Below are 22,996 nucleotides of genomic sequence, written 5' to 3'. Positions count from 1 at the left end.
ATTGATTCCAACCGGACTTGCCGTGCATAATCTGCCCTATTTCTATACAGAAAGTGTGGGAAAGCCGCCTTCTTTTCCTAATTCAAGCCGAACAAAACGCGCCACACACATGCTAGAAAATGAAAAGAAGAAAAGACAAATTTTGTCATAGAAAAAATGAAGTCCAAAGCAGCCGTCAGAAACATCCCAACAGACTGGGCTAGCCTTCATGAGTGAGAAGAGAAAAAAAACAACTTGAGACGTAGATAGGATCTAAGTACAACGTCGCATAAGGTACATGGAGAAGCGAAAAATTTCAGATCATTTTGCCCCAAATGCGAACATCCCATCCAGCCCCGGCATTGCGCCCAAATAGTGCGTTTTAAGCATCCATAAGACATGGAGCTCTTTTACTTCTTCATGCCTCGTTGGTCAATGCCAGCCCGGTGAAAGGTAGCCAGCAAGGGGGATTATTGGCCCGGTTGTGAAGCTTTTCAGAGACTGATCTTGAGGCCAAGCGAGGGCAAAACGTTGGTGCCATAGCGGCCCTTGAAGTTGCCTAAAAAATAGTCAGTTATATGGTCAAAAGGGGACAGTCAAATGGATCTTACCAGGAGGGCCGTAGTTGCAGACGGTGAACATCGATTGCAGGCTCAAGACGGTGCCAGCGCCGCACGTGGCGGTGTAGCAGCCGACCTTTTGAGAGTCCTTCCAGACGAGCTGGGAGAAGTGGCCAAAAGAGTTGAAGTCAGCACCAGGAGGGGGGTCGGCCTGGCCATAGAAGTTGTAGTTTCCGACTTCCTGTCCGTACCACTGCTCGCCAATGGCTTTGCCAGCGGCGGCGGCGTCCGTGCCAAGGTTGTTAGAGGCACCGTAACTAGCGAGGTTTTGGCCGTAGTTGCCGCCGCCCTGCGTCCTATGGGATTGTCAGGATACTGATCTGTTCCAATGATGCTTGTGGTATTTTCTTACATGTCATGGGCAAAATGGCACTTTTCAGCAGTCGCCTTGGCGTAACCGGCCAGAGTTGCATCCCACGCAAGCTCGCCAGCGCTATGGTCCTTGCGGTAGGCGTTATGATACTTGACAACGGTGTCCTGGTAGCTGCCAGAGGGGGCACCAGTCTCGGGGGGTTGGGGCTGCGAAGTCTGTGTAGGCTGTGCGCTCTGTACAGGCTGTGTTGTCTCGGGCAGAGGCTCGGGGGTTGGCGTCTGGGTAACAGGCTCGGGCTCGGGAGTCGGGGTGGGAGCAGGGGCCAGAGTGGTGGTGGTGGTAATAGTAGTGGTAGGCTTAGGCTCCTCAACAACGGCACTGTTAGGGGGGGGCGCAGGAGCCGAAGGCGTGGCAACGACAGACGAGGTGGTGACAGGCTCGGGCGTAGGGGTAGAGGTAGGCGTAACAAAGTCACCAGCGTCGGCGGTGACAGTGACGGTGACAACCTCGATCACCCATTCTGTTGTGGTGACGGTGGCGCTGACGGCGGCCGCGGCCGCGAGAAGAGCAAGTGAAGACTTCATTTTGTAAAGGTTGGTTTTTAGAATGCGAAACCTAGAGCAGCGACGTCTGTCAGTTCACAAGTTGCGCGAGGACATTGTAAGTGGTGATGTGAGGGTTATGAGGGACATTGGCAGTGGCTGGGAAACATCGCTGTTGAATAGGGTATGTAATGGTTGCTGAGTGCAACGCTCATGCCGTGGTCATGATCCGCGGGCCGGCCGGTTGTGGGAAGTGGTGGGCCGATGGTTGCTTGGATACCGATTGTAGGAATGTATGGAATGCCAGATGAGACATGGACGAAGGGCATTTGGCGGTGGTGGGATATGGTGGAACGGGTGGGCGGATTCGTAGCTCCGGGGCGTTTAAAACATTGGCTGGAATTGAAAATCGCGGCAACTTGAGGTAGACGTGACAACACAGTCCCGGCATGGCGACGTTTAGAGGCGCAAGTGTAATTTTGGTTGTGTACTTGGCGGGGTATCGAAGAGCGGTTGACGAATACGGCGGCAGAGCATGAACAGCGCGGCGCTTTGGTGACAAGACATGAAGGCGAAAAGTAAAATAGCCGGCAGGGCAAGAGGTTGAAGCATGGCAAGAAGAGAGCAGTGAGGGTTGTGGCGGTGGTTGTGACACTGACCTTTAGTTGATGGTTGTCGAAATTGTTGATGTAATTGACGGCAGGGGAAACCAAGAGATTTTAAATTCTGCTTGCGTAGGACCAGCCGTTGCAGCAATTGACAAGAATAGTCTGAACTAGATGGAAGAAAGGAGCGTGAGAAACGAAGTCAAGAGCGAGAATAAAGGAGAGTAGCGAGTCGGCGTTCGCGTACGTTGCAAGAAAGAAGTCGTCGAGCTTGAGCTTGGCAAGTCGGAGAGACAGGAACGGAATGAGGTTCGAGGCAAAAAGGGAAAAGTGGCTTGATATATAGAAAGCGACGAAGAGAAGACTGTTTCAAAGGAGCGGACAGTGTCGAGAGGGTGACACGAAAAGAGAGGCAAAAAGGAGCGAAGGTTGACGAGGACCGGGATATGGATAGAGGCGTCGGCGAGGGTGAGAAGTAAAGGAAGGGGAGGAGAGCGGTGGAACGAGATAATAGTACTTGGTGGATGTGGCCATGTGGATTTGGGAGGATTGGGAGGAGGACGAGGAAGGATGAGGAAGAGAGTGACCGGGGCCTGACGCCGCCCAGGGGGGGGGGGGGGAGGAGGGTGGCGGCCAAGCCAAGGCAGGGAGGGGTGCGATGGAAACCAAGATTGAAGGGGGGCGCCTGGTTCTTGAGTAGCGACACCCCTTGCCACGGTGCAAACGTGCAAATGTGCAAACGGAAGACAGACAGCTGGCAATGGCAGTGGCAGCTGGCAACAAACGGGCGCCTGCTGTACCAGTACGTAATCTGTAATTCGTAAAACTAACGTTATTAGTTGGAGTTTTCGGGCCTTGGCTTTGCTGCTCAGGGGTCGGTCATACAGCGGCTACTGCTACGCTGGTCGCAAGCCCGTCTGGAAATTCCACATGGTCGGCCTATGTCAATTGTTTCTGAAGCCAAATACACTCTGCTCTTGCATTTCCTGCCTGGATATGCATCCTCGCCAGTCGGACCACTCATCAGTGTCGTCTTCGCCTGCCAGCTGGCAACCCGACCCAAACAACTGGGCAGCTGGCGAACAAACAGGGATCCAGGAACGCCCAGGCACAAAGCCATGCGCGGCTCCACCCACATCACATTGTTGGCGCCACCAACGACTCTGGTTGGCTGCAACGGCCAGGGGTACATCTTACCCCATGATATTGGCTTGCACTCTTGCCCCTGGCGCTAGTACTTTGGGAGCATTACTAGCGAAGGACTTGGCCTGGTGCGACGACACCCAGTCCCAACGAGGTCACTCCCAGGTACACTGGGCAGCGCCAAGGTCACACTCAGAGACCAAACTAACCAGCTCACGGTTAGCTCTGCAAAATGACCAGCTTGCTATTTCCTCGTCACAACGCTGCAATAACGGACGCACGAATACGAGTCTCGATGATCCGACATGAATCAGCTCACGTCTATCCATCCGCAGGGTGGCCAGTACATCAAACGGATACTGGTATCTGGGGTTCAAAGGCAGAACATGACCACGAGCCCTTCTGCAGCGAGACAAAACGCCATGTCTAAGATCGCAGCGGAGCATTAGGCGAGTGTCCTGTAGCCGCATTCATATCCGTACATGTCCGGGGTTCCTTCTTTTTTTCTTTTTTCCTCGGTTCTTGGCTTTGGTTCGGGTAGTAGACAGCCCCGTGCAATCAAAAGCAGCGACCATCAACGAACGATTTGTTGGACGGAGTAGCACAAACAAGACGCTCTCATTCGTTACGGAGTACAGATAAAGAGCGCAACGGTCTAGACTGTGAGGGCTGTTTTGTTCAGATGAAGTCTCAATTACGCTTTAAAATTCACGCCAAGGGAAGCGAACAGTGGACACAAGTTATGGCGTCAACTTTTCGAAACGGACATTTTTGCAGAATTTTACAGAACCGTGGCCCTCTGTTTCGCAGCGCTAGATTGTGATAGGGCTAAAGGGATCATCATCCGACGTCGACCAAGGAGGGAAAAAAAATCAAATCGCATTGAGCCGATCCCAGGCACCGTTTCAGAACTGGCGAGGGGAGCAAGCCATTTCAATGCCAGCATCAAACTTTGTTTTATCTCAAACCAACGAGGCGCGAAACGGGGCCGGTCAGTGGGGGAGTTTTGCGCTGTTTCTACTGCATCTACACTAGTTAACGTTGGTTAACTGGCAGCTGAGAACCAGTTCACTAAATAGCGTTTTTTTTGCATAATGTTCAATGCCTAATGCCAGACCACGAGTTCCTCTCCGTGCGCGTCTCTGCCCATCGAACCCACAGCCGGATACCCACAGCGAGCCCCTGTGGCGCATCGATTGTTCCGTACCGGTATCTTCAGTGGTCGCTGGTCGGTGGCACTGGTAACCGCTCCTGTACTGACAGATGGCCGCCACAAGCTCGAAACAATGACGAGAAGTCGTCCGTAGTTGATCAACTACCTAGTTAGTTGGATGCGCAATGATTTCACTAACTAGTTACCAGTTAGACTTTTTTCTAGTTACGGGCAATTTCCAACAAAGACAGCCCTCTCATCCCTGAAACCGCTCTAGTCCCCTTTTGGCCTCGGCCGCTACCCAGATTTACCCCTTCATCTCGCCATAAATCACTTGCACAACCCAATACTTCGTACAGGAGTAATAACCAGCAGTCATACATTTCTACAGTCACATTTTCGATTCTCTTCATTTTACTTTCACCCTCATCTCGCCTCTCTTCTTCCCCGCCATACACGTGCCGCTTTCCCGTCATTGTTTTCACCGTGTCGCCCTCGTGACCCCCCCCCCCCCCCGGGGCCTCCTTGGCACAAACAATGCGCCGACCAGATGCAAGCGGAGCGCCCTGTTCTTCACCATGCACGGACTTTTTCTTATTTTTTGCTTCTGTCATTGTTGCAAGGCAAGTTCCCCATCCGGATATCCGCACTCCTTCCTACCAGGCCCGCGGGTTGGGACGATGCACTCACCTCGTTGTTGAGATGCTGGCAACCACGTCTAAGTACTCTTCTCGCCCTCTTCGCTGACTACAGGGAAATGCGTCCTTCTTTTCTTCTTCCTTTTTCGCGCCAGTGCGCTGCGCTAAGAGCCAATAAGGCGTTGCCGCACCAGCAGCCCATACCCGCGTTCCAGTACATCAAGAGTTACATCGCTGCTGGCGGGAATGTGGGAAATTCTCCGAGTAAAGGAATGCTTCTGGTGCTTGGCATAGTATCCGTAGTTACTGGGACACCATATTTTCCTCGAGAATCTGCATCTGTCCTTGTATATCCACTCTACGCGTGCTTGGTTGTCAAAGAACACGGTCGCGTGTGCCTCTTTTTTCTCTCATTTGGTCTGGAGCCCTTGCCTCTCAGTCCTGATCTCACCACACAATATACGCAATTGTCAAAGTATGGAAAACCCCCAAGTAAGAGAGGCAAACTCCATCTCGATGCGGCATCTACATACAGCCTTGCACAACACGCTGAGCCTGTCTCGACAACCAGATGAAATACAAAGTACGGATACTGGTCCCCTCGGGCCCGCGTCCTACCCCAGACGCTTTTTCTCTCATCGGAGTTGCATTCCGTTAATTTGGGACTATACTGATACAATTTTACGTCGACTTGGCGGACAGGGCTTCAAAGGCCTATTTGAGATGGCCATATTTCAACTTCCTTGGCTGATACTGCCCTTATTAACGGCGCTTTCTAGTTCCTGGCAAAGCTCGGCGCGAACCCCAGTCTGGACCACCAATATTCTGGCGAGGCTACGAGGCGGCTAGCTGTGGACAGTAAACATTCCTAGAACCCTGCTTGCCTAGCTATTGGTTGCCGTCGGCTTTTTCTCTAGCTCAACGCTACCAGAAGGAACTTGTTATTAGGGGAATACTCACCGATATCCTTGTTCCTTTGCTGCAGTACCGGCATTCCAGTGCCGGCGACTACCGAGCATCCGTGAAACGTCAGCACACTGCTCTGCTAGTACGGAATAGAACGCTGATCATTGGATCATGACTTGAACAACGTGGAGGCTCACGGCCGAGTCTGTCTCACCTCGCCATATACCTCAATCAGTAATTACAGCATTGATGATATATGATGCCCATGCGAATAACAATCCTACCCTGCAACGCAAATTACAGCTGAGATTGACACCCCACTGACAAGACCCCTGACCCAACCTAACTAACTAGCGTTCTCGCTTGCTTGTCTTCATCCCATGATTTGTACGAATTATCTGCATGGCGTCTTGTGTTGTGCAGTGTCAGTGATAACATCTTGTTGTTCTATCTCCTGCATATGCACACTGACTTAAGAATACGTCAAATACAGGTCGTGTATGCAATACATTGAATAAAGGTCGTGTATGCAACTCTTCTTCTTGACACGACCAAATTCCTGCTGTTAGTTTGTTTCTTCATGTATCAAGTGTTCCGAGAACAAGGGTGGCAGCTTCCGCTCCCTGGCCCTACCATACGACCCATGGTTCTTCCGCTGGAATTCTTGACAGGGCCAAGCTACATGAATTGACTCATTTTGAGCACAGAACATGGTTTGTACGGAGTTCATACGAGAGCACTGCACATACCCATCGCATATCATATGGCGCGGCAATATTCGCAATCGAAGATAATATCAGATGTTCCGAAGACGCCGCCAAGCATCTGTCGGGTATGACCTTTGTTGGGAACAATTGCACTACAGATAAAAACCACTACTCAGCGAACGCACACTAGGGAAAGCCCGGGCCACGATGATGCAAGGACCGTCAGTAGCTCTCTTTCGTGTAAGACCACTTCTGGGGAAGCGCTACGTAATGAACTCACATGTGCGCTACGAGAATATAAGATCAGCCGGTAGTTGATTCGGTGTAGGGCAAGTAGTAAAGAAGGCGAATTGATTAAAAATGGAACATGGGCGAGGGAGTTGGGCGTTTCAAGTAGCAGCAACAACAATGAATCGTACGCGCGCGATTTCATTTCCACTCCAAACCCGCCCCAGCAAGCCACACTGGGCCAGTGACAAAGGGCTTTGAAACAGATGATCCTTTTTAATCTGGATGCGCGCATCATCTCCCAGATCTGGAAGGTTCTTGAGGGAAAAAAATACGATAGACGACAAGGCGTGCGAGTATATACATGGAACCGCCATCTATTGATGCCATGATTGCGAGTGGGCCTAGTTGTTGAAGATGAGATGAACAGGGGCCACGAGTTCCATCAGGACCAGGAACTTGGTCGCCTCTTTGCCCGCGGCAAGATATGTGGCGTATGTTAAAATGGTACAATTTGAAGCTTGCTTACAAACTGGTTCGGGTGCGAGTGGGCGACACATGCGGAAGGTTATTTCAATTCTTCGTTTATATTATTATTAATAATTCCTTGGCCACGTCGACTTCTTGTTCATGGGAAGGCGGTCGTGTTGTTGCAATCAAATTCCAGTATTCCCTCCTCTTGTACAGCTCGACGTTTTCCCAGAAGTCCCCTCCTTAGTATCCTCAACGCTCCTCCTTCGCGGTCTGGCTCGATGGGGTAATTGAGTGCAAAAGACTCTTCGGGAGCCTTGCAAATACAAGAGACCCCAATATCACAACAGACCGTTTGCCGGAGCTCACAGCAGAGGTTCACTAAGTAGTGAAGATACGTCTTGCTCGTTACATGTACAGAGAAACCATCCAGCTCAGCAGCATCAACCACCCAGCCATGGAAGACATCACACCTTGCCAGACGCTCATGTTCATCTTGCCCATCTCCGTCACCCTGCCAATCTTGGGCATGTACTGAAACTCAAACTTGCTCGAACCGCCAATACCCCCGAGCCTGCGGTCCGTCACCATGTTGTGGCTAAACTGGATCCATTTCTGTATTCCGTCAGTCAGTCTGAAGTCTCAATTCTCATACCCACGATGAACAAGGCACACGTACCCGGTCTCTCCTCGCCTGCCAGGACGCAGGAAGCACGGCGTAACTGCCGCTGAAGCAGTTGAGCATGAGTCCCTGCAGGGCTGCCTGGCTGCGGTACCAAGCGTTCGGCGCCTCGATGCCCAGGGCCGCGCAGAGCTCCTCGCCGTTGAGGCGGTACGCGAGCGCAGCGAGGAAGCCCCGCGAGGTGTACAGGGGCGGCGTGGCGGCCTGCGCCGTGAGGATGTTGTTTGCGAGGATCTTGGAGCTCTCTGAGGGCCTGATCTCGCATATCAGCACCGTCTCCATCATGGCCCTGGCCTTGGCCGGCGTCGCCATCCAGTCGACGGGCGTGCCCATGATGAAGCCCACCCACCGCCACAGCGCGAGGTAGTCGGCAATCTGCCGCTCCGTCAGGTGGATGCCCATGCGCGGCAGCCCTACGAAGACGACCATGGCCGAGTACGCCAGGATCGTGCCGACCTGGTGCAGGTCGTTGATCGGGACGCCCCACTGCGCCGTGTCGTAGTAGTCCTCGCGCTCCCGGGCGAGGCGCATGATGCGCCGCCGGACGTTGGCGTGGAGGAGGCGCACGCGCACCGACGAGACGAAGCCCGCGCCGTGCGGCTGCACCGAGTCAAGGCCCTCGACGACTTGCACAAAGTGCTGCAGCGTCTCGAGGAGCCGCCGACGGCACACGTTTACGCCGAAGCCGCCGGTCCGCGAGAGGGTTTCGGCGATGCGCCAGGCTCCCATGCCGCCGACGAGTGATATAAACAGGAGCTTGCAGGTCGTCAGTTTAAATAACGAGGTAATTCAAGCGCTCCTGCAGGGAGGAACGTGCGAGGGCTTGACTTACACCGAGTAGCATCTGGCCTGGATAATGATAGACGACCTTCTGGCCTCGGCGAATCTGTTCCCAGTCTACCCAGTCGGGGATGTCTGTGACTTGCCTCCACAGCTTTCCAATCGTTTCGTCTGATTTCGAGTACTGTTCGAGAAGGCTGTACATGTCGCGTTGGCTCATGGGACAGCCGTCGGCCGCTTTGTTGCCTGGTGGAGACAGGATGTCTATCCGATCCAGGGCATCGTTGGCGAGTTTGTCATATGTATAGAGCATCTTGTGAGCGTCTTTGACCGACGGATGCCGGTCCGTCCATATGAACTCGTATCCATAACACTGGGCGGTGGTGCCCGGCTCTTGACTATGCGCCATGTCGGAAATTCTGCAAGGCGGCTGGAATATGAGGATGGCTCGATGGTACACGAGGCATTGGTGAGAAACTAATCAAGATAAAAAAACAACGACTATATCACATCACCTCTCAACTGAAGGCGAGGATCTGTACGCCTATTTATATGCTGTCTGATCTAGAAGCCCAGGCCAAGTATGCGTGCCCTAGAACTGTATCGTTTTCACATGCTTTTCCAGCCCTTCAAACGCACCCAATCAAATTGCCATCAAAGAAACCCCCCGCAGTAAGGATCAGGCAATGGTAAAACCATCCCGTGACAATTTGTGCCCGTACCCAACGAGCCAGCCCCCACGAGCGAGTCAGCGGCTGACAATGTGCAGCTAAAGTGTGTAGCGGCTGACGATGTGCAGCTAAAGTGTGTGTGTGCTTCGCCTTGTTCATCGGCAAGCCACAGTCTGTCCTATAATATCTACGTATTTACGTGTTTGAAGATTCAGAACTGGGGTCCCCAATATGCCCGTGCGCTGGCCCGGAACGGGGCCGGGGGCGGACATCACTTTTTGTTGCGGAGTAGCCGAGAAAGGCACCGCTCAGGCACAATAACCGGGCGGCACATGTTGAGCTGACTCGACAGCTGCTGAATCCGTATAACCGCTATAAAATTATGCTGACTCGCCCATGCCTGTCACACCCGCCACTTGCCCGTCTCTTACACGTTCGGTATCAACAGCCACGGCGCCATCACACCCGTCAGCCATGCCTGTATCGCACCCCGGAAGCGCCACTCCTCAGCAGCAGCAGTGTGGTCCCATAAATACAGGCACCGGCTCCTTCGAGGCCGCCAGACGAAAGCGTGAGCGCGACAGGGAATGTCAAAGGAGGAAGCGCGAGCGCGATCGGCGGTATACCAAGTGCCTGGAGGAGCGAATCCGGGAACTCGAGGGCCAGCTTGGGACGAGCCCGCGCCCGCAAAAGACGGCTGGCCCGGGGCAAGCCACCGCAGAAGAATGTGTTATAGATGGCGCCTGGAGTGTGCCGACGCCGTCGTCACAAGGGCGCCCGGATTTGACAGCGCGCCCTGCGGCGGCGGAGGAGCGGCGTGACAGCCGCTACCGGTCACAGTCTCTGGGCTCCTCGGTGCAACAGCTGTCGAGCCCGGCCGAAAACAGCGACCACGCCTCGTCCGACTCCGTCGTCGTGTCCTTGCGGGTCCTGGAGGCTTGCCTCTCCGCGCCGCAGTGGGCTCGGCTGCCACTGCACGGCTTGTCGCTCATGTCCGATCCCAGACACTGCATTCGGGGCAGCGGGCTGGCGCCCTTCATCACAAGCACGCGAGCCGATGCTGGCCTGGAGAGCCTCTGCCCGCCCACCCCAAAGGTAATCGACATCCTGTACGCCGGGTCCAAAAATCCCCTGGCCAATCTGATTGTCGCCGGGTGCTCCAGAGAGCCTCTCCTGGCACCGGAGAGGCTGGCGATTAGCTGGACGCTTTATCAGTACTGCAGGGTGAGTTACTTCTTGTTTTATTGGTGAACCTTTTACAGAGGGGGCCTGCCCATTGTGGAAATCAATCCTCTCCTCCATGTAGGGCGTCTGGCTAACTCTGCCAGTAGTGGCTCATATGGCCGTCGAAGGAATCATTCGAAAATTTGCCCGAGCACATGCATCCAACGGCGATGCAGCTGACGGTAGAGCACCAATGGTGCATCGACCTCGTGGCGTGGCCTGAGCTGCGCGAGAGCATGATACGGAACCAGTCCTGGCTGGACGTTGACGCCGCCATAGGCCTGTTCCTGTGTTCTCTGCGCATGCGCGGGTCTTTTAACACGCACTTTATATGCCGGCAGAATGAAGGCGATCTCGAGATTAACCCGGAGTTTTACAACCGGTTTACAGATCCGGCTAACTGGGGCCTGCTGGAGAACTTTTGGACAGTATATCCGGGCCTCGTGGAAGGGTTAGATCCGGGCTTAAAGATTAGGGAGAAGGACTTGCTAGCGTCCTTGTAATGCGGATTTGTAAAAATAGACAATTCCTGATGTAAAATACCTATGTAGTTGCTCAATAATAAAGGGCGAAACGCTTGCATGCCTGTTCTGTGCTCTAAAGATTCCATGATAGATCAAGGGCAGTCGAGCTAGTTAAAAAGTACTGGCTGGGGTGGCATCTTGTCACCAGATCGACGCCACGAGAGGCTACTTGCAATACTAAGTAGCCGATGAGCGCGCGGATCGTTCCTGACTCGTCGCTGACTCGCTGTTCCTGAATTAGCACTAGACCAGTCGGCCTATGATCTGCTGCTGACAGCCATCGTCAAACTCGGAAATATCCCTGACATTTTGCATAGATGCAACTGCCAGGCACGGGGTATAGAAGTATAGCGTTGCTCCGTACTCCGTAGAGAGTCTGGCAGTTTTTCGGCGTAGCAAGGCTGCCGGTCGGGTGTTTTGTAACTAGATATGGTCCCTGCCCCGAAGCCGTGTCGGTATTTGACCCCGACTGAACGAGAGCAGTCAACAATACCACGCGCCGAGAGGTCGATTTACGCAGCTTCTTGGTCGAAAGAGAGCCGAACTTGACCTCGGATGGCTCATCATCCTCAGTACTCGTCATCACTTAGTTACGGCGAGACCAGCTTCGACAAGCTCAAGTTTTAGCTAAATGGTTCATCACCCTCGATCTAAAAGGGTCGCCGGACCGTGTGCGTAAATGACGATATAGCACGCTCCCCGTTCATCAGATAAGACCAGCGTGATTGGTTTAGTGGTAAAATTCTCCGTTGCCATCCGCAACGTCGGGGAGCCCTGGGTTCGATTCCCAGATCACGCATTGACTCTTATTTTTGATGTTTATCAGTTTTATTTTTGGCTGGCGATTTATCTTACCTTCTTCCTGTGGTAATAATTGTTAGAGACAGAGATCCCCCGCTCAATTCACAGTCACGGTCATTCTTGACTCGTTCAAGTAATAAGTATGGTTTGTTGACGATCTAGCTAGAAGGCGTAGTGGTGTTGGTTAGGGCGATACCACCAGACATGATTGTTTCGTTACACTTTTCGAAGGCGAATTGTTGTCGGCCGGTAGCAGCTTGCTACTGAGTGGTGGTGGTATGGTATTCAGACTTGCTATTCCTGGCTCGCACCCGACAATCGCGTGGTAGCATCTATATTTACATACCAAGACCGAGTTTGACAGCACTGGCAGACCGGACATCAAACATGCCACCCATCGCGTTTCGGGCATTTTTTTTTCGTCAGTAAACTCATGTAGTTATCCTTCCTCAACCGCATGAGCTCTCTCTCCCCGCGAATGGACTTAGCACGATGTATGCTGATCAAGCGACATGCTACCCTATACTGGATATTCATTTCGATGTTCGAGGTTTTTGGGAGGCTGAGCCCAAATGCACCGGACAAAAAGGATCAAACACAAAATCTGCAGCTCGAGCTGGGGAATTTGGAGGAGTATATTCATGCTCCCGTGATACCGATGGCCAACGCAAACCGGGCCGATTCGTGTTCAATCATGAAGGATATAGTTTGATTCATCTCGACAACTTAACGAGTAAAATGTACATAGTTTCACATCCCAACCCAAGTCAACAACCAAAGTAAGTAGTACTTTAATTCCTTATTGCTTGGACTGGCCGGTGATAAAGGGCTTGCCCTCGCCAGGCCCGACGGGGAAGTCGGCAAAGATCTGCTTCGGGCGAAGCTCGACGGGAACAACGTTGGATGGCTGGTCGGGGATTTTCTTCTCCAGTTTCTGAAGCAGCCGTTAGCTATGTAGCGCAATGCTAATGCCAGCCAGATAACCTACCAAGTTGTCAAAGACACACTTGTTGAGCTTCCACTCCGCCGGGCGGCACTGCCACAGCTGGTGGTTGCGGTCGTCAAGGCATTCCCAGTGCTTGCGGAACTCGGCCAGACAATGCGTATTGATATCCTTGATGCTATAGTCACTTCATTAGTCGCCGTTTTTTAACCATGCCGGCTCGGCGAGAGGTAGATGCCGTCCTTGAAGTAGACGCTCTCCACACTCGTGCCGAACACCATACAATCTCTCAAACGTACACGCTCTGGGCGCAGCGGGTAACGCGGCGGCCCTCTTTCATGCAGTCAAACTCGCCGCGGCCGGGGTTGTCGGTCTTGCACTGCATGTAGTCGTCGTTGTAGTCGCGGCATCGGGCGCCGATGAAGAAGGACGCCGACAGGAGAGGGGCCGAGCTGGCACCAATCTCCTTGACGGCGGGGACGTCATCGGGGAGGGGGGTCGCGTCGATGAGGACCTGCTGGTTGAATCTGGCACAGAGCGTTGACGGGTCAGCTTTCGGTTGCTATTTTCTGATTTTTGAACTCGGGGTGTCGGGAGTCCGCGCGAGCGCATCAATTGCGCGGCGCGCAGAGCCAATGGGCACGGGATGTGGACGTACTGGGGCCGGCGAGTCGACATCGTGTCCGGTTTACTGCTGGATCCAACTATGTAGGGGGTTTTTCGAGACGAGAAGGAGTTGGAGGGCTGCGGTGATGCAAAGGCAATGGGCGCAGGATGGCGGGTTACTGGAGGTCAGAATTGGACGGTGCTGATTGGCTGGTGGGAGCTTAGCGCGAAAAAAACGGCAGCAAGTTGGAAGCTCACGTTTGCGGGCTGTGGTGGCCGACCTCGACGCGCTATTGCTCTACAGGGTCAAGGAAAGCAAGCAGTCTCATAAACTACAACCAGCTCAACAACGACCACCCGCCTTGTCAAAACCTGCGCCGTTGCGCCTCTGACTCATTGCACGAGCTGCGAACTGCGAACTGCATTCACTGGTGGATGCGCGTCATTGCACCGATCTTGTGTTGTTATTTTTCTTGCCGCTGGTAGCCTCGCACAGCAGCCAGTTTCTTCATAGAAGCTTTGTCCGCGAAGCGCCCTGCTTTCGAATCGCACATCGACGATAGAGAGTCATCCCCGCGAAGCTTCATCCTTCATACAACATACCAACCATGTCGATCTTTGGCCAGGCCAAGACCAGCAGCGCCTGGGGCCAGCAACCGACCATGTCGACACCAACCGCACAGCAGACCAGCAATCCTTTCGGCCAAACGCTGGGAGGCATGCAGCAGCGATCCAATCTCGTCAACAGCATGGCATCGCCGCCTCAGCAGACACAGCAAATGCCAGCGCTGTCACAGTCGCAGGCGCAGCTGTCCAGCTCGCTGTGGCAGCCGGGCAAGGAGACTCCTCGTACGTGGGCATCTTCTCCAAAGCTATACGCAAACACGGGTTTGGGAGACGCAAGAGAGAGAACGACAACGAAGCTAACATGGAGCCACTGCAGATCAGAAACCCATCCTCGAACAAATGAAGCTCGTGACGGAGAAGTGGGATGCGGCGAACCCCAGCTGCGTGTTCAAGCACTACTTCTACAACATGGTGGAAGAGGCAAAGATTCCATTTTACCAGCCGCAGCCGTACGAGGACCCGCGGGAGTGGGAGGAGGCGCTGCAGAACAAGCCGGCGCCCAACTTTATGCCGGCGCTCTGCTCCGGGTACACGGGTGTGGCGGACCGGCTCACGGCGCAGAAGCGGGCCATTGGCGATTTCAGCGCGCGGCTGCACCAGATCAACGGCAGCATAGACCTTCTCCTGCAGCGGCACGAGCTGGACACGGAGGTGCGGGCGCTGGCGGCGCGGCGACGGCAGGCGGCGATTCACGCGCGGTGCCTGGCGCTGGCGGCGCGGGTGCAGATCCTGCGCAACCGCGGCTACGCGTTGAGCGGCGACGAGGACGACCTCAACCGCCGCCTGCAGAAGCTGGAGCGCGAGGTGCAGGACCCGGCCGTCGGGGCGCGCGAGGAGGAGCTCTGGAGCCGCCTCATTGTGCTGCGCGGCTACTCGGACCGCCTGAACAAGGAGATGGGCAAGCCGGCGGCCGAGGGCGGCGAGCTGGACGAGGAGACACAGACCAAGGCCAAACGGGTGCGTTCCCCCTCCCTTTCCTTCTTCTGATTACCCCTGAATGCTTTGACGAGATGATGTGTGCTAATGTGTGCTAATGGGTGGAAATAGATTTTGCAAGATTACGAGAAGCAGCTCAATCATCTGAAGAAGGAGGTCGAGTCTTTGAGTGCAGACTACGCAGAATGGGAGCAGAGCCGCAGCTCCAACATGCGGACGAGATAGAAGGGGGGCAACAGCGTGGGAGTTCGCTTTTGGTTATGCTGCCACGGCAAGAAATGCCGCGATAATGGGAATGGGCGTCTTGAGGTTCTTTTTTTTTTCCATCACCGGCTTGTATTGTGTACTCAGAAAAGGAATATAACGTTATACTGTACAGAAATGCATCGGATTATGGTCTCTGGATTTTGGGTTGTGGTGGTGGCTCGATATGATTCATTTGATGTCATACTGTTGTCCTGGCGCATCATTTGAGTATATGGTTTGGATACTGTGATTTATCGAAGGTCTGTCCGAAGTCGGGTGCACGAGTGCGGCGCTGGTTATCTGCGAATGAGCGGTGACGTTTCCCGTTTCCAATAGCTGCCTCATGAACCGTTGAGGCCGTCGGTTGCAGCGCAGGTGTTAACAATCACATGCAAATTGCGCCGGGCCTATATCATCTTGAAATTGTCAAAGATTTGGAGCTAAAATTAAACATATATTTGTGGTATTTTTGTCTATACCCGCGTACATGGAAAACTTTTCCTGGCCGTCTCCTTATCGTACAGATGCGTGCCCCCTGAATAGCTTTTTTGCAGAGGTTGGTGCCGATTGCGTCGACGCTCGAGTGCATAAAATTACAACGACATGATTTCCAATGTCGCGAGATTGATCGGTCATTTTTTGGAGATTATTTTGACTTCAGGAATCACCGTCGTCGTGGTCGGGAAGGTTGCGCTGGCGCGCGCATTGGGCGGCGACTTTAGAATATGCGGCTCACCATGTCAATGGCAAAGGGAGCTGCATCGCATTAGCAAACGCGCCATCACGGACACGATGAGAAATCCACCGAGGGCGTAATATGAGCTTCACGTACAGAGGTAGAGCATCAGGGCCGTGGCGGCGGCCTGCTGGACACTAAAGGTAGCTTCGGCCTCGAGGGCGCGAATCTCCTCGACAGACTGCTGGGGGGGAGCAACTGCGCATCACCAGTTAGCGACAACAGTCGATTTTTTTTTTACCCAACGCCATGACAGCATGGAATGAAAATAGCTTGGCTGGGCAAGCGGGGTGTGGTCACACTCACATCCTCCAAACATTTTTGCGACGTTATGTGGTGGGATTGGTTGATGGAGGGAAAAAAGAATATCAATTAAAATAAATAAATGGAAAAAAATGGGCGGTATGATGCAGTGGACAGGTTACGTAAAAGGCCAGGCGATGTCGGATTTTGGGGGCAAAAAAAGATCGAGAAGCAGGTGGGTACGTACAGAGAGGCGGCAATATGTACATGAAGGGTACGGATACAGAGGGTACAGAGGGCGCAGACTGGACGTTGGTGGGTGGGGCTGGAAGGGAACTGCACCAGATCAACAGCTGATGGCTTGCGGAATGTTGTCACGAGAGCTGCAGTGGTGACAAAGGGGAAGGAGGTACCCTTGGAAGAAGGTGCTGACGGCCTAGCGTGGGTGGCCTGTCGGTCGCAGCGGGTTCGGTATCGTGGAAATGTTCACTCCGACAGGCCGTCAGCCCGCGGCCGTGATGCAGTGAGAACCCAGTATCCGTAATGTGGGAGCGTTATGTAACTGCTCTAATAAAGGTGGTCAGCCTCCGCCCAGAGCCTCTTCCCAAAACAAACAGCTGCTTGACGAATGGGCTTCCTGGAACCCGCCGATTCGCTCAGTGTCGGCATGGTGGTATCCGATATCGTCCGCCCCAGCTTGTTTTTTATTTTACGGCCTGCTGCTTCGAACAAACTCTGCCAGTTGCTGGTCTGCGATAGCGCCAGATCATGTACCGCCCATGTACCCCTCCACAGCCTGACACGCCCGCTCCTCTGCAACCGCTCGCGCTTGGTGGATATCTTGGGTCTGTTACTCATTTATTGGCTTGTCTCGAGACTTGCAGGGTACTTGTGTCAATCTAGTTGGGTAATAGATACGGATACAAGTCCCACTCCATCACAGTACGTACCTATCTGTTCTGCGCGCTCTCGCTGCCAGCCAAAGTTGTCACTTCTCTTTCTGTACAGGTTTGTTTCGTCTCCTTCTCCTCTTCTTATCTCTTACATCAAACTTTGTCCAATATCGTGTCCTTCGCATTACCGGTGCTTCCATTTTCGCACCCTTCTACTTCTTGGTGACGCGTGACGCCACGCGATCGACAAGGCTTCCTTTGCTTTGGCTCGGCTGCGCTCGGCTAAAAAAAGTCGGCCGCCACTACAGTACCAAACTCGCCCTTTTCTTTCTCCCCTCCTCCCCTTCTCTCTGACACACACATTCGCCAATTGAAGCATCAATTGCTCTCTTGGCTCCGTCACAATGGCTTCTCGACTTGCCATCGTTCGGGGTGCTTCCCTTCAGCACTCCATCTCTAGATCCGTGCCCCTCATCGCCCGCCGTGGCATCGCTTCCGCCACCACCCCTCGCCAGCTCTCACACACTCCTCAGACCGAGGTCGATGGCCACAGGAGATCCCACGCCGCTCTGGAATCCCTCCAGCGCGACCCGGCCTACCTTCAGATGAAGACGGCCCAAGATGAGAACCCCCAACCATGGATGGACTTTGTCGCCCGCCACATTGGGCCCCGCGACTCTGACATTGACGCCATGCTCAAGACTGTTGGCGCCGACTCTCTCGACACCTTCATCTCCCAGGTTATCCCCAAGGATATTCTCCTCCCCCCCAAGAAGACTATTCAGCCCAAGAAGCTCAGCGAGTCGGGCGTTGCCAATGTTTTCAAGAACATGAGCGCCCAGAACGAACTCAAGACCTGGATGAACGGCGGTGGTTACTACCCCGTTGAGATTCCCACCGTCATCAAGCGCAACCTGCTCGAGAACCCTGCCTGGTATACCAGCTACACTCCCTACCAGGCCGAAATCTCTCAAGGTCGTCTTGAGTCTCTCCTCAACTTCCAGACCATGATCTCTGACCTGACTGGCCTTCCCGTTGCCAATGCTTCGCTCCTCGACGAGGGTACCGCTGCCGCCGAGGCCATGACCATGTCTTGGAACTCGCTGCCTACCTCCCGCGCCAAGCGTCCCAACAAGACCTACGTCGTCTCTGACCTTCTGCATGATGCCACTGTTCGCGTCATGCACGGCCGTGCCGAGGGATTCGGAATCAAGCTCGAGGTCATGGATCTCTCCGCTCCCGATGCTCACGACAAGATCAAGGCTTTCGGTGACGATCTCGTCGGTGTCATGGTCCAGTACCCCGACACCAATGGTGGCGTCCAAAACTACCGCGAGCTTGCTGATCTCGCACACGCTCAGGGCACCCTTCTTGCTGCTGCCACCGACCTGTCTTCTCTGACTCTCCTCACCCCTCCCGGTGAATGGGGCGCCGACGTTGCTTTCGGCAATTCTCAGCGCTGGGGTGTCCCTCTGGGTTTCGGCGGCCCCCATGCCGCCTTCATGGCCGCCCAGGAAGCTAGCAAGCGTCGCCTCCCTGGCCGCATCATTGGTGTTTCCAAGGACCGCAACGGCCGCCGTGCACTGCGTCTCGCTCTACAGACTCGTGAGCAGCATATTCGCCGTGAAAAGGCTACCTCGAATGTCTGCACTGCTCAAGCTCTTCTTGCCAACATGTCTGCTATGTATGCCATCTACCACGGTCCCGGCCAGCTTCGCGAGATGGCCGTCACCAACCTCCGCCACGCTCGCATGATCCAGGCTGCTGCTCAACATTACGGCCTCAACGTCATTTCTTCTTCCGTCGACCCGGAGGGCCGTGTTCTCTCCGATACCGTCACCATCTCCTTCAAGGATCCTATTGTCTGCCGCGCTCTTCGCCGTGAGCTTAATGACCGCGGCATCAGCAGTGGCAAGGCTTGGTCCTCCAACGAGATTGTCCTTGCTGTCCCCACCACCTTTACCCTCAAGAACTATGTCCGCATTGTGCAATCTTTCCGTGACGTCTCCTCCAAGAACCACACGAACGCTTACGTCGATGTTGCCAACAAGTACTGGACCGAGGGCTACAAGGTCTCTTCAGACGAGATTATCAAGAGCCTCCCCGACTCCGTCCGCCGAGAGTCCAAGTTCTTGACTCACCCAGTCTTCAACTCCCACCACTCAGAGACCGAGATGCTCCGCTACATGCACCACCTACAGTCTAAGGATCTGTCCTTGGTTCACTCTATGATTCCTCTTGGCTCCTGCACCATGAAGCTCAACGGTACTACTCAGATGGAGCTCATTGGCACCGAGTCCTCCTCCAACATCCATCCCCATGCTCCCGTGTCTGGCGTCAAGGGCTACCAGAAGCTCTTTGCCGCCACCTCCGCGCAGCTTGCTGCCCTCACTGGCATGGACGCTACTTCCCTGCAGCCCAACTCTGGCGCTCAGGGTGAGTTTGCTGGTCTTCGCGCCATTGCCAAATACCACGAGGAACACAATGGTGGAAAGCGTGATATCTGCCTGATCCCCACCTCTGCTCACGGCACCAACCCTGCCTCTGCCGCCATGGCCGGTCTGCGTGTGGTCCCCATCAAGTGTGACACCGCCACTGGCAACCTCGACATTGCCGATCTCCAGGCCAAGGCTAAGAAGTACGAGAAGGAGCTTGCTGCCATCATGATCACCTACCCCTCCACCTATGGTGTTTTCGAGCCCGAGGTTCGCAAGGCTTGCGATATTGTTCACGAGCATGGTGGTCTCGTTTACATGGACGGCGCCAACATGAACGCCCAGATCGGCCTCACTTCCCCCGGCGCCCTCGGTGCTGATGTCTGCCATCTCAACCTCCACAAGACCTTTTGCATTCCCCACGGTGGTGGTGGCCCTGGTATCGGTCCCATCTGTGTCAAGGACATCCTTGAACCATACCTACCCCACCAGAACAACCAGACTCCCGTCTCCAGCGCCAGCTTCGGTAGCGCAAGCATTGTACCCATTAGCTGGGCCTACATCTCCACCATGGGTGATGCCGGTCTTCGCAAGGCTACTACCGTGGCTCTCCTCAATGCTAACTACATCCTCGCCCGCCTCAAGGAGCACTACCCTATCCTCTACACCAACGAGAACGGCCGCTGCGCTCACGAGTTCATCATTGATGCCCGTGGCTTCTCTAAGACTGCTGGTGTCGAGGCTATCGATATCGCCAAGCGTCTGCAGGACTACGGCTTTCATGCACCTACCATGAGCTGGCCTGTGCCCAACACTCTCATGATTGAGCCGACTGAGTCTGAGAGCAAGGAGGAGCTGGACCGCTTCATTAATGCCCTGATCAGCATTCGCCAGGAGATTCGCGAGGTCGAGGAGGGCAAGCAGCCCCGCGAGGGCAACGTTCTCAAGAACTCTCCCCACACCCAGCTTGACCTGTTACTCGGCGACAATGGCAAGTGGGAGCGTCCGTATAGCCGCGAGAAGGCCGCCTATCCCCTACCTTACCTAACCGAGAAGAAGTTCTGGCCCACGGTTACCCGTGTTGACGACAGTAAGTTGCAAACTCTGGAGCTTCATTGATACACCAAACTGACCAACTCTACAGAGTACGGTGATACCAACTTGTTCTGCACTTGCCCCCCTGTCGAGGACACTACTGGCACCAACTAAGCATTGCGATTTCTCTGCAATTGAATATAGATCAGCTCCGAAGTATGCTATAGGGACAAGCGGCATGCTGAATAAAGACACATGCTCGCAAAACCCGCATCGGAAATGACTGCGAGACACGTCCTGTGTTCTAACTATACCAGTCTAACATGGTTTTGCGTTGGGGAGAGGACGCTGCTTGCGTAATAATGCAACGCCTTCTGCTAACCAGCTCCATGTGGCATGGAGGGGAATCGAGTGCCTGGCAGGCGAACTGTCAGTTTTCTTGCTTCTCCTCCATGTACATGTTCCTTTTTGTTTTACCACTGCTCGCGTTTTGGATTGCACTTTTAACATCACTTTTTTCGAAACTCTTCAACAAGAGTTGTCACCTGGGAAAAATACACCGTCGGATTTGACTTTTTGCACTCTGGATTTTGGATTTTCTGTTATCTTTCAAACTTTCTGTTTGTTAAGCGAGACCCAATATACAACATCTCACTTGGCAAATGGCAAAAAGGCGTCTTTGTTTCATCTGTTTGGGAACTGGAAGAGGACTGTCACCGGCGACTGACGGCATCCTTTGGCATTCAACATTTACGACCGGCGTACTGAAACAATTGTTTCTCTCTCCTTCCTCTTCTCCCTCCCTCGGGTGGCTGGCGTCTTCAACAACTGGGGAACACAACGGGAACATAACCCACATCCGACCAAGAGAAACACACAATTGACATTATCTTGGATTTCGTTAACGCAAAGGGACGTTGTGTCCTATTCTCATTACTTACAACTATTCTAGATACCCCGTGCTTGACTACGGTCAAGCAGCACTTTTTTTTTTAATTTCTTGGAGCGATTTGGCTGCCTTGAGTTCCCACAGCAAGACAGATGATGGCTACGGTCTGCCATGGTCGACTCGGCATAGCGAAATGGGCCCTCTGAATTGACAGAGGACCAGATACGCGATACAATGCATTTTGTTAAAGGGTCCTGGACCCCGATTTATTGTTCCCTTATGCCTCGTGACGTGACTTGAATGTGCATCTTCCTATGCTGCTTCCACACAATATCGACCTCCCAGTTAATCAATATACACTTGTTTTGAACTTTGGTTTCCTTCTATTCTTTGTGTTGCGTGTGATTTTCTTCACATATAAATCATGAAACCTGATCAGAGTCTTGCAACCCCCCTTTTCTTCATTCATATAATCATTCCCAAATGGTCCGGGTTCTCTACGCCTCAAACACCAAGGCCACGCCGTCATCACCCGCGGTGACGACGCGTTCGCCCGTCTCGCCCTGCACGAACCCGAGCACGCCGCCGCCCTCGCCATCCCCGCGGTGGCCCTTCCACTCCTTGATGAGGCCGCCGTCAGTGGCTCCCGCGGCGCCCCCCGTGGCCTGGGCAGTGGCGCCGACGGCGCTCCCGCGCAGGTCCCAGCGGCGGACGACGCCGTCCATGCCGCACGACGTGAGCGTCCACGGGTTGCTGCGGACAAACTCGACGCGGACGACCGAGTGCTCCTCGTGCGCGCCTACAATGTGGCGCCGGACGGCGAAGCGCCGCGTGGCGTCGTACACGCAGATGGAGCCGTCAACGGAGCCGGCCGCGAGCAGCACCGTGGCGGGCGTCGTCTGCGCGAGCGCGACGGCGAGCGTCTCGACGCCGTCGGACTGGGTGTGCAGTGAGGCGAGAATCTGCCCTCCGGTGGTGGTGTCGGCGGCGGCGGCGGCGGCTCCCTTACCCTGCGCGGCGGGCGCGGCGCTGCCCAGGCGCGGGAGGGAGACGATTTTGATGGCGCCGCCGGCACCGCCGACGGCGACAAAGGTGGCCTTGGGGTCGACGGCGACCGAGTACAGCCCGCCCTCGACCTGGAAGCGCTGGTCCTCGGGGCTCATGGCCACGGCCGTCTGGCCGTTGCTGTCGACGATGCCGCGCGCGGCGGCGGCGCCCCAGACATCCCAGACGTACAGCGTGCCGTCCTCGGACACGGTGGCCAGCAGCCGCCCGTCGGGCGTCCACGTGCCCGCGGTGCAGGCGCCGGTGTGGAGAAAGTACGACTGGACAATCTGCAGCGGGTTGGCGGCGTCGGCCGGGTCGACGCCGTACACCCACACGGAGCCGTCGTTGGCGCCGAGGGCCACCGTGTTCGGGT

At 54.4% G+C, this 22,996-nt stretch overlaps 11 protein-coding genes across 11 annotated transcripts; 5 read left to right on the top strand and 6 right to left on the bottom strand.

The window, feature by feature from the left end:
* Positions 1 to 473: 473 nt before the first annotated feature.
* Positions 474 to 1,496, bottom strand: CCM_04871 (SCP-like extracellular protein, putative; the record flags this gene model as incomplete). Its single annotated transcript, XM_006670017.1, has 3 exons — positions 474 to 538; positions 591 to 895; positions 952 to 1,496. The coding sequence occupies 3 exons, from the start codon at positions 1,494 to 1,496 to the stop codon at positions 474 to 476; spliced, it is 915 nt and encodes a 304-aa protein (XP_006670080.1).
* Positions 1,497 to 1,665: 169 nt separating this feature from the next.
* On the bottom strand, positions 1,666 to 2,593 carry CCM_04870 (uncharacterized protein; the record flags this gene model as incomplete). Its single annotated transcript, XM_006670016.1, has 2 exons — positions 1,666 to 2,004; positions 2,564 to 2,593. The coding sequence occupies 2 exons, from the start codon at positions 2,591 to 2,593 to the stop codon at positions 1,666 to 1,668; spliced, it is 369 nt and encodes a 122-aa protein (XP_006670079.1).
* A 226-nt stretch (positions 2,594 to 2,819) lies between these two features.
* CCM_04869 (uncharacterized protein) lies at positions 2,820 to 3,438 on the top strand (the record flags this gene model as incomplete). Its single annotated transcript, XM_006670015.1, has 3 exons — positions 2,820 to 2,861; positions 2,899 to 3,245; positions 3,315 to 3,438. The coding sequence occupies 3 exons, from the start codon at positions 2,820 to 2,822 to the stop codon at positions 3,436 to 3,438; spliced, it is 513 nt and encodes a 170-aa protein (XP_006670078.1).
* Positions 3,439 to 4,310: 872 nt separating this feature from the next.
* Positions 4,311 to 5,865, top strand: CCM_04868 (uncharacterized protein; the record flags this gene model as incomplete). Its single annotated transcript, XM_006670014.1, has 5 exons — positions 4,311 to 4,505; positions 4,558 to 4,563; positions 5,149 to 5,485; positions 5,548 to 5,576; positions 5,773 to 5,865. 5 exons carry the CDS (start codon positions 4,311 to 4,313, stop codon positions 5,863 to 5,865), a joined length of 660 nt encoding a protein of 219 aa, XP_006670077.1.
* A 1,848-nt stretch (positions 5,866 to 7,713) lies between these two features.
* On the bottom strand, positions 7,714 to 9,176 carry CCM_04867 (uncharacterized protein; the record flags this gene model as incomplete). The annotated part of the gene is made up of 3 exons (XM_006670013.1): positions 7,714 to 7,920; positions 7,985 to 8,743; positions 8,820 to 9,176. The coding sequence occupies 3 exons, from the start codon at positions 9,174 to 9,176 to the stop codon at positions 7,714 to 7,716; spliced, it is 1,323 nt and encodes a 440-aa protein (XP_006670076.1).
* A 736-nt stretch (positions 9,177 to 9,912) lies between these two features.
* On the top strand, positions 9,913 to 11,165 carry CCM_04866 (uncharacterized protein; the record flags this gene model as incomplete). Its single annotated transcript, XM_006670012.1, has 2 exons — positions 9,913 to 10,662; positions 10,770 to 11,165. 2 exons carry the CDS (start codon positions 9,913 to 9,915, stop codon positions 11,163 to 11,165), a joined length of 1,146 nt encoding a protein of 381 aa, XP_006670075.1.
* Positions 11,166 to 12,145: 980 nt separating this feature from the next.
* CCM_04865 (uncharacterized protein) lies at positions 12,146 to 12,399 on the bottom strand (the record flags this gene model as incomplete). Its single annotated transcript, XM_006670011.1, has 2 exons — positions 12,146 to 12,247; positions 12,334 to 12,399. The coding sequence occupies 2 exons, from the start codon at positions 12,397 to 12,399 to the stop codon at positions 12,146 to 12,148; spliced, it is 168 nt and encodes a 55-aa protein (XP_006670074.1).
* Positions 12,400 to 12,786: 387 nt separating this feature from the next.
* On the bottom strand, positions 12,787 to 13,608 carry CCM_04864 (NADH:ubiquinone oxidoreductase 20.8kD subunit; the record flags this gene model as incomplete). The annotated part of the gene is made up of 4 exons (XM_006670010.1): positions 12,787 to 12,921; positions 12,976 to 13,108; positions 13,230 to 13,444; positions 13,513 to 13,608. The coding sequence occupies 4 exons, from the start codon at positions 13,606 to 13,608 to the stop codon at positions 12,787 to 12,789; spliced, it is 579 nt and encodes a 192-aa protein (XP_006670073.1).
* Positions 13,609 to 14,144: 536 nt separating this feature from the next.
* Positions 14,145 to 15,324, top strand: CCM_04863 (nucleoporin Nup44; the record flags this gene model as incomplete). The annotated part of the gene is made up of 3 exons (XM_006670009.1): positions 14,145 to 14,424; positions 14,480 to 15,120; positions 15,211 to 15,324. The coding sequence occupies 3 exons, from the start codon at positions 14,145 to 14,147 to the stop codon at positions 15,322 to 15,324; spliced, it is 1,035 nt and encodes a 344-aa protein (XP_006670072.1).
* Positions 15,325 to 16,063: 739 nt separating this feature from the next.
* CCM_04862 (Mitochondrial import receptor, Tom5 subunit) lies at positions 16,064 to 16,993 on the bottom strand (the record flags this gene model as incomplete). Its single annotated transcript, XM_006670008.1, has 4 exons — positions 16,064 to 16,101; positions 16,178 to 16,279; positions 16,384 to 16,390; positions 16,940 to 16,993. 4 exons carry the CDS (start codon positions 16,991 to 16,993, stop codon positions 16,064 to 16,066), a joined length of 201 nt encoding a protein of 66 aa, XP_006670071.1.
* A 628-nt stretch (positions 16,994 to 17,621) lies between these two features.
* Positions 17,622 to 20,861, top strand: CCM_04861 (glycine dehydrogenase; the record flags this gene model as incomplete). Its single annotated transcript, XM_006670007.1, has 2 exons — positions 17,622 to 20,742; positions 20,797 to 20,861. The coding sequence occupies 2 exons, from the start codon at positions 17,622 to 17,624 to the stop codon at positions 20,859 to 20,861; spliced, it is 3,186 nt and encodes a 1,061-aa protein (XP_006670070.1).
* Between the last annotated feature and the right edge of the window lie 2,135 nt (positions 20,862 to 22,996).

This window comes from Cordyceps militaris (assembly GCF_000225605.1).
Source record: "Cordyceps militaris CM01 unplaced genomic scaffold CCM_S00003, whole genome shotgun sequence".
NCBI classification, from domain to species: Eukaryota; Fungi; Ascomycota; class Sordariomycetes; order Hypocreales; family Cordycipitaceae; genus Cordyceps; species Cordyceps militaris.
Note: the sequence above shows the minus strand (reverse complement) of the source record. Positions and strands in the feature narration are given on the sequence as shown.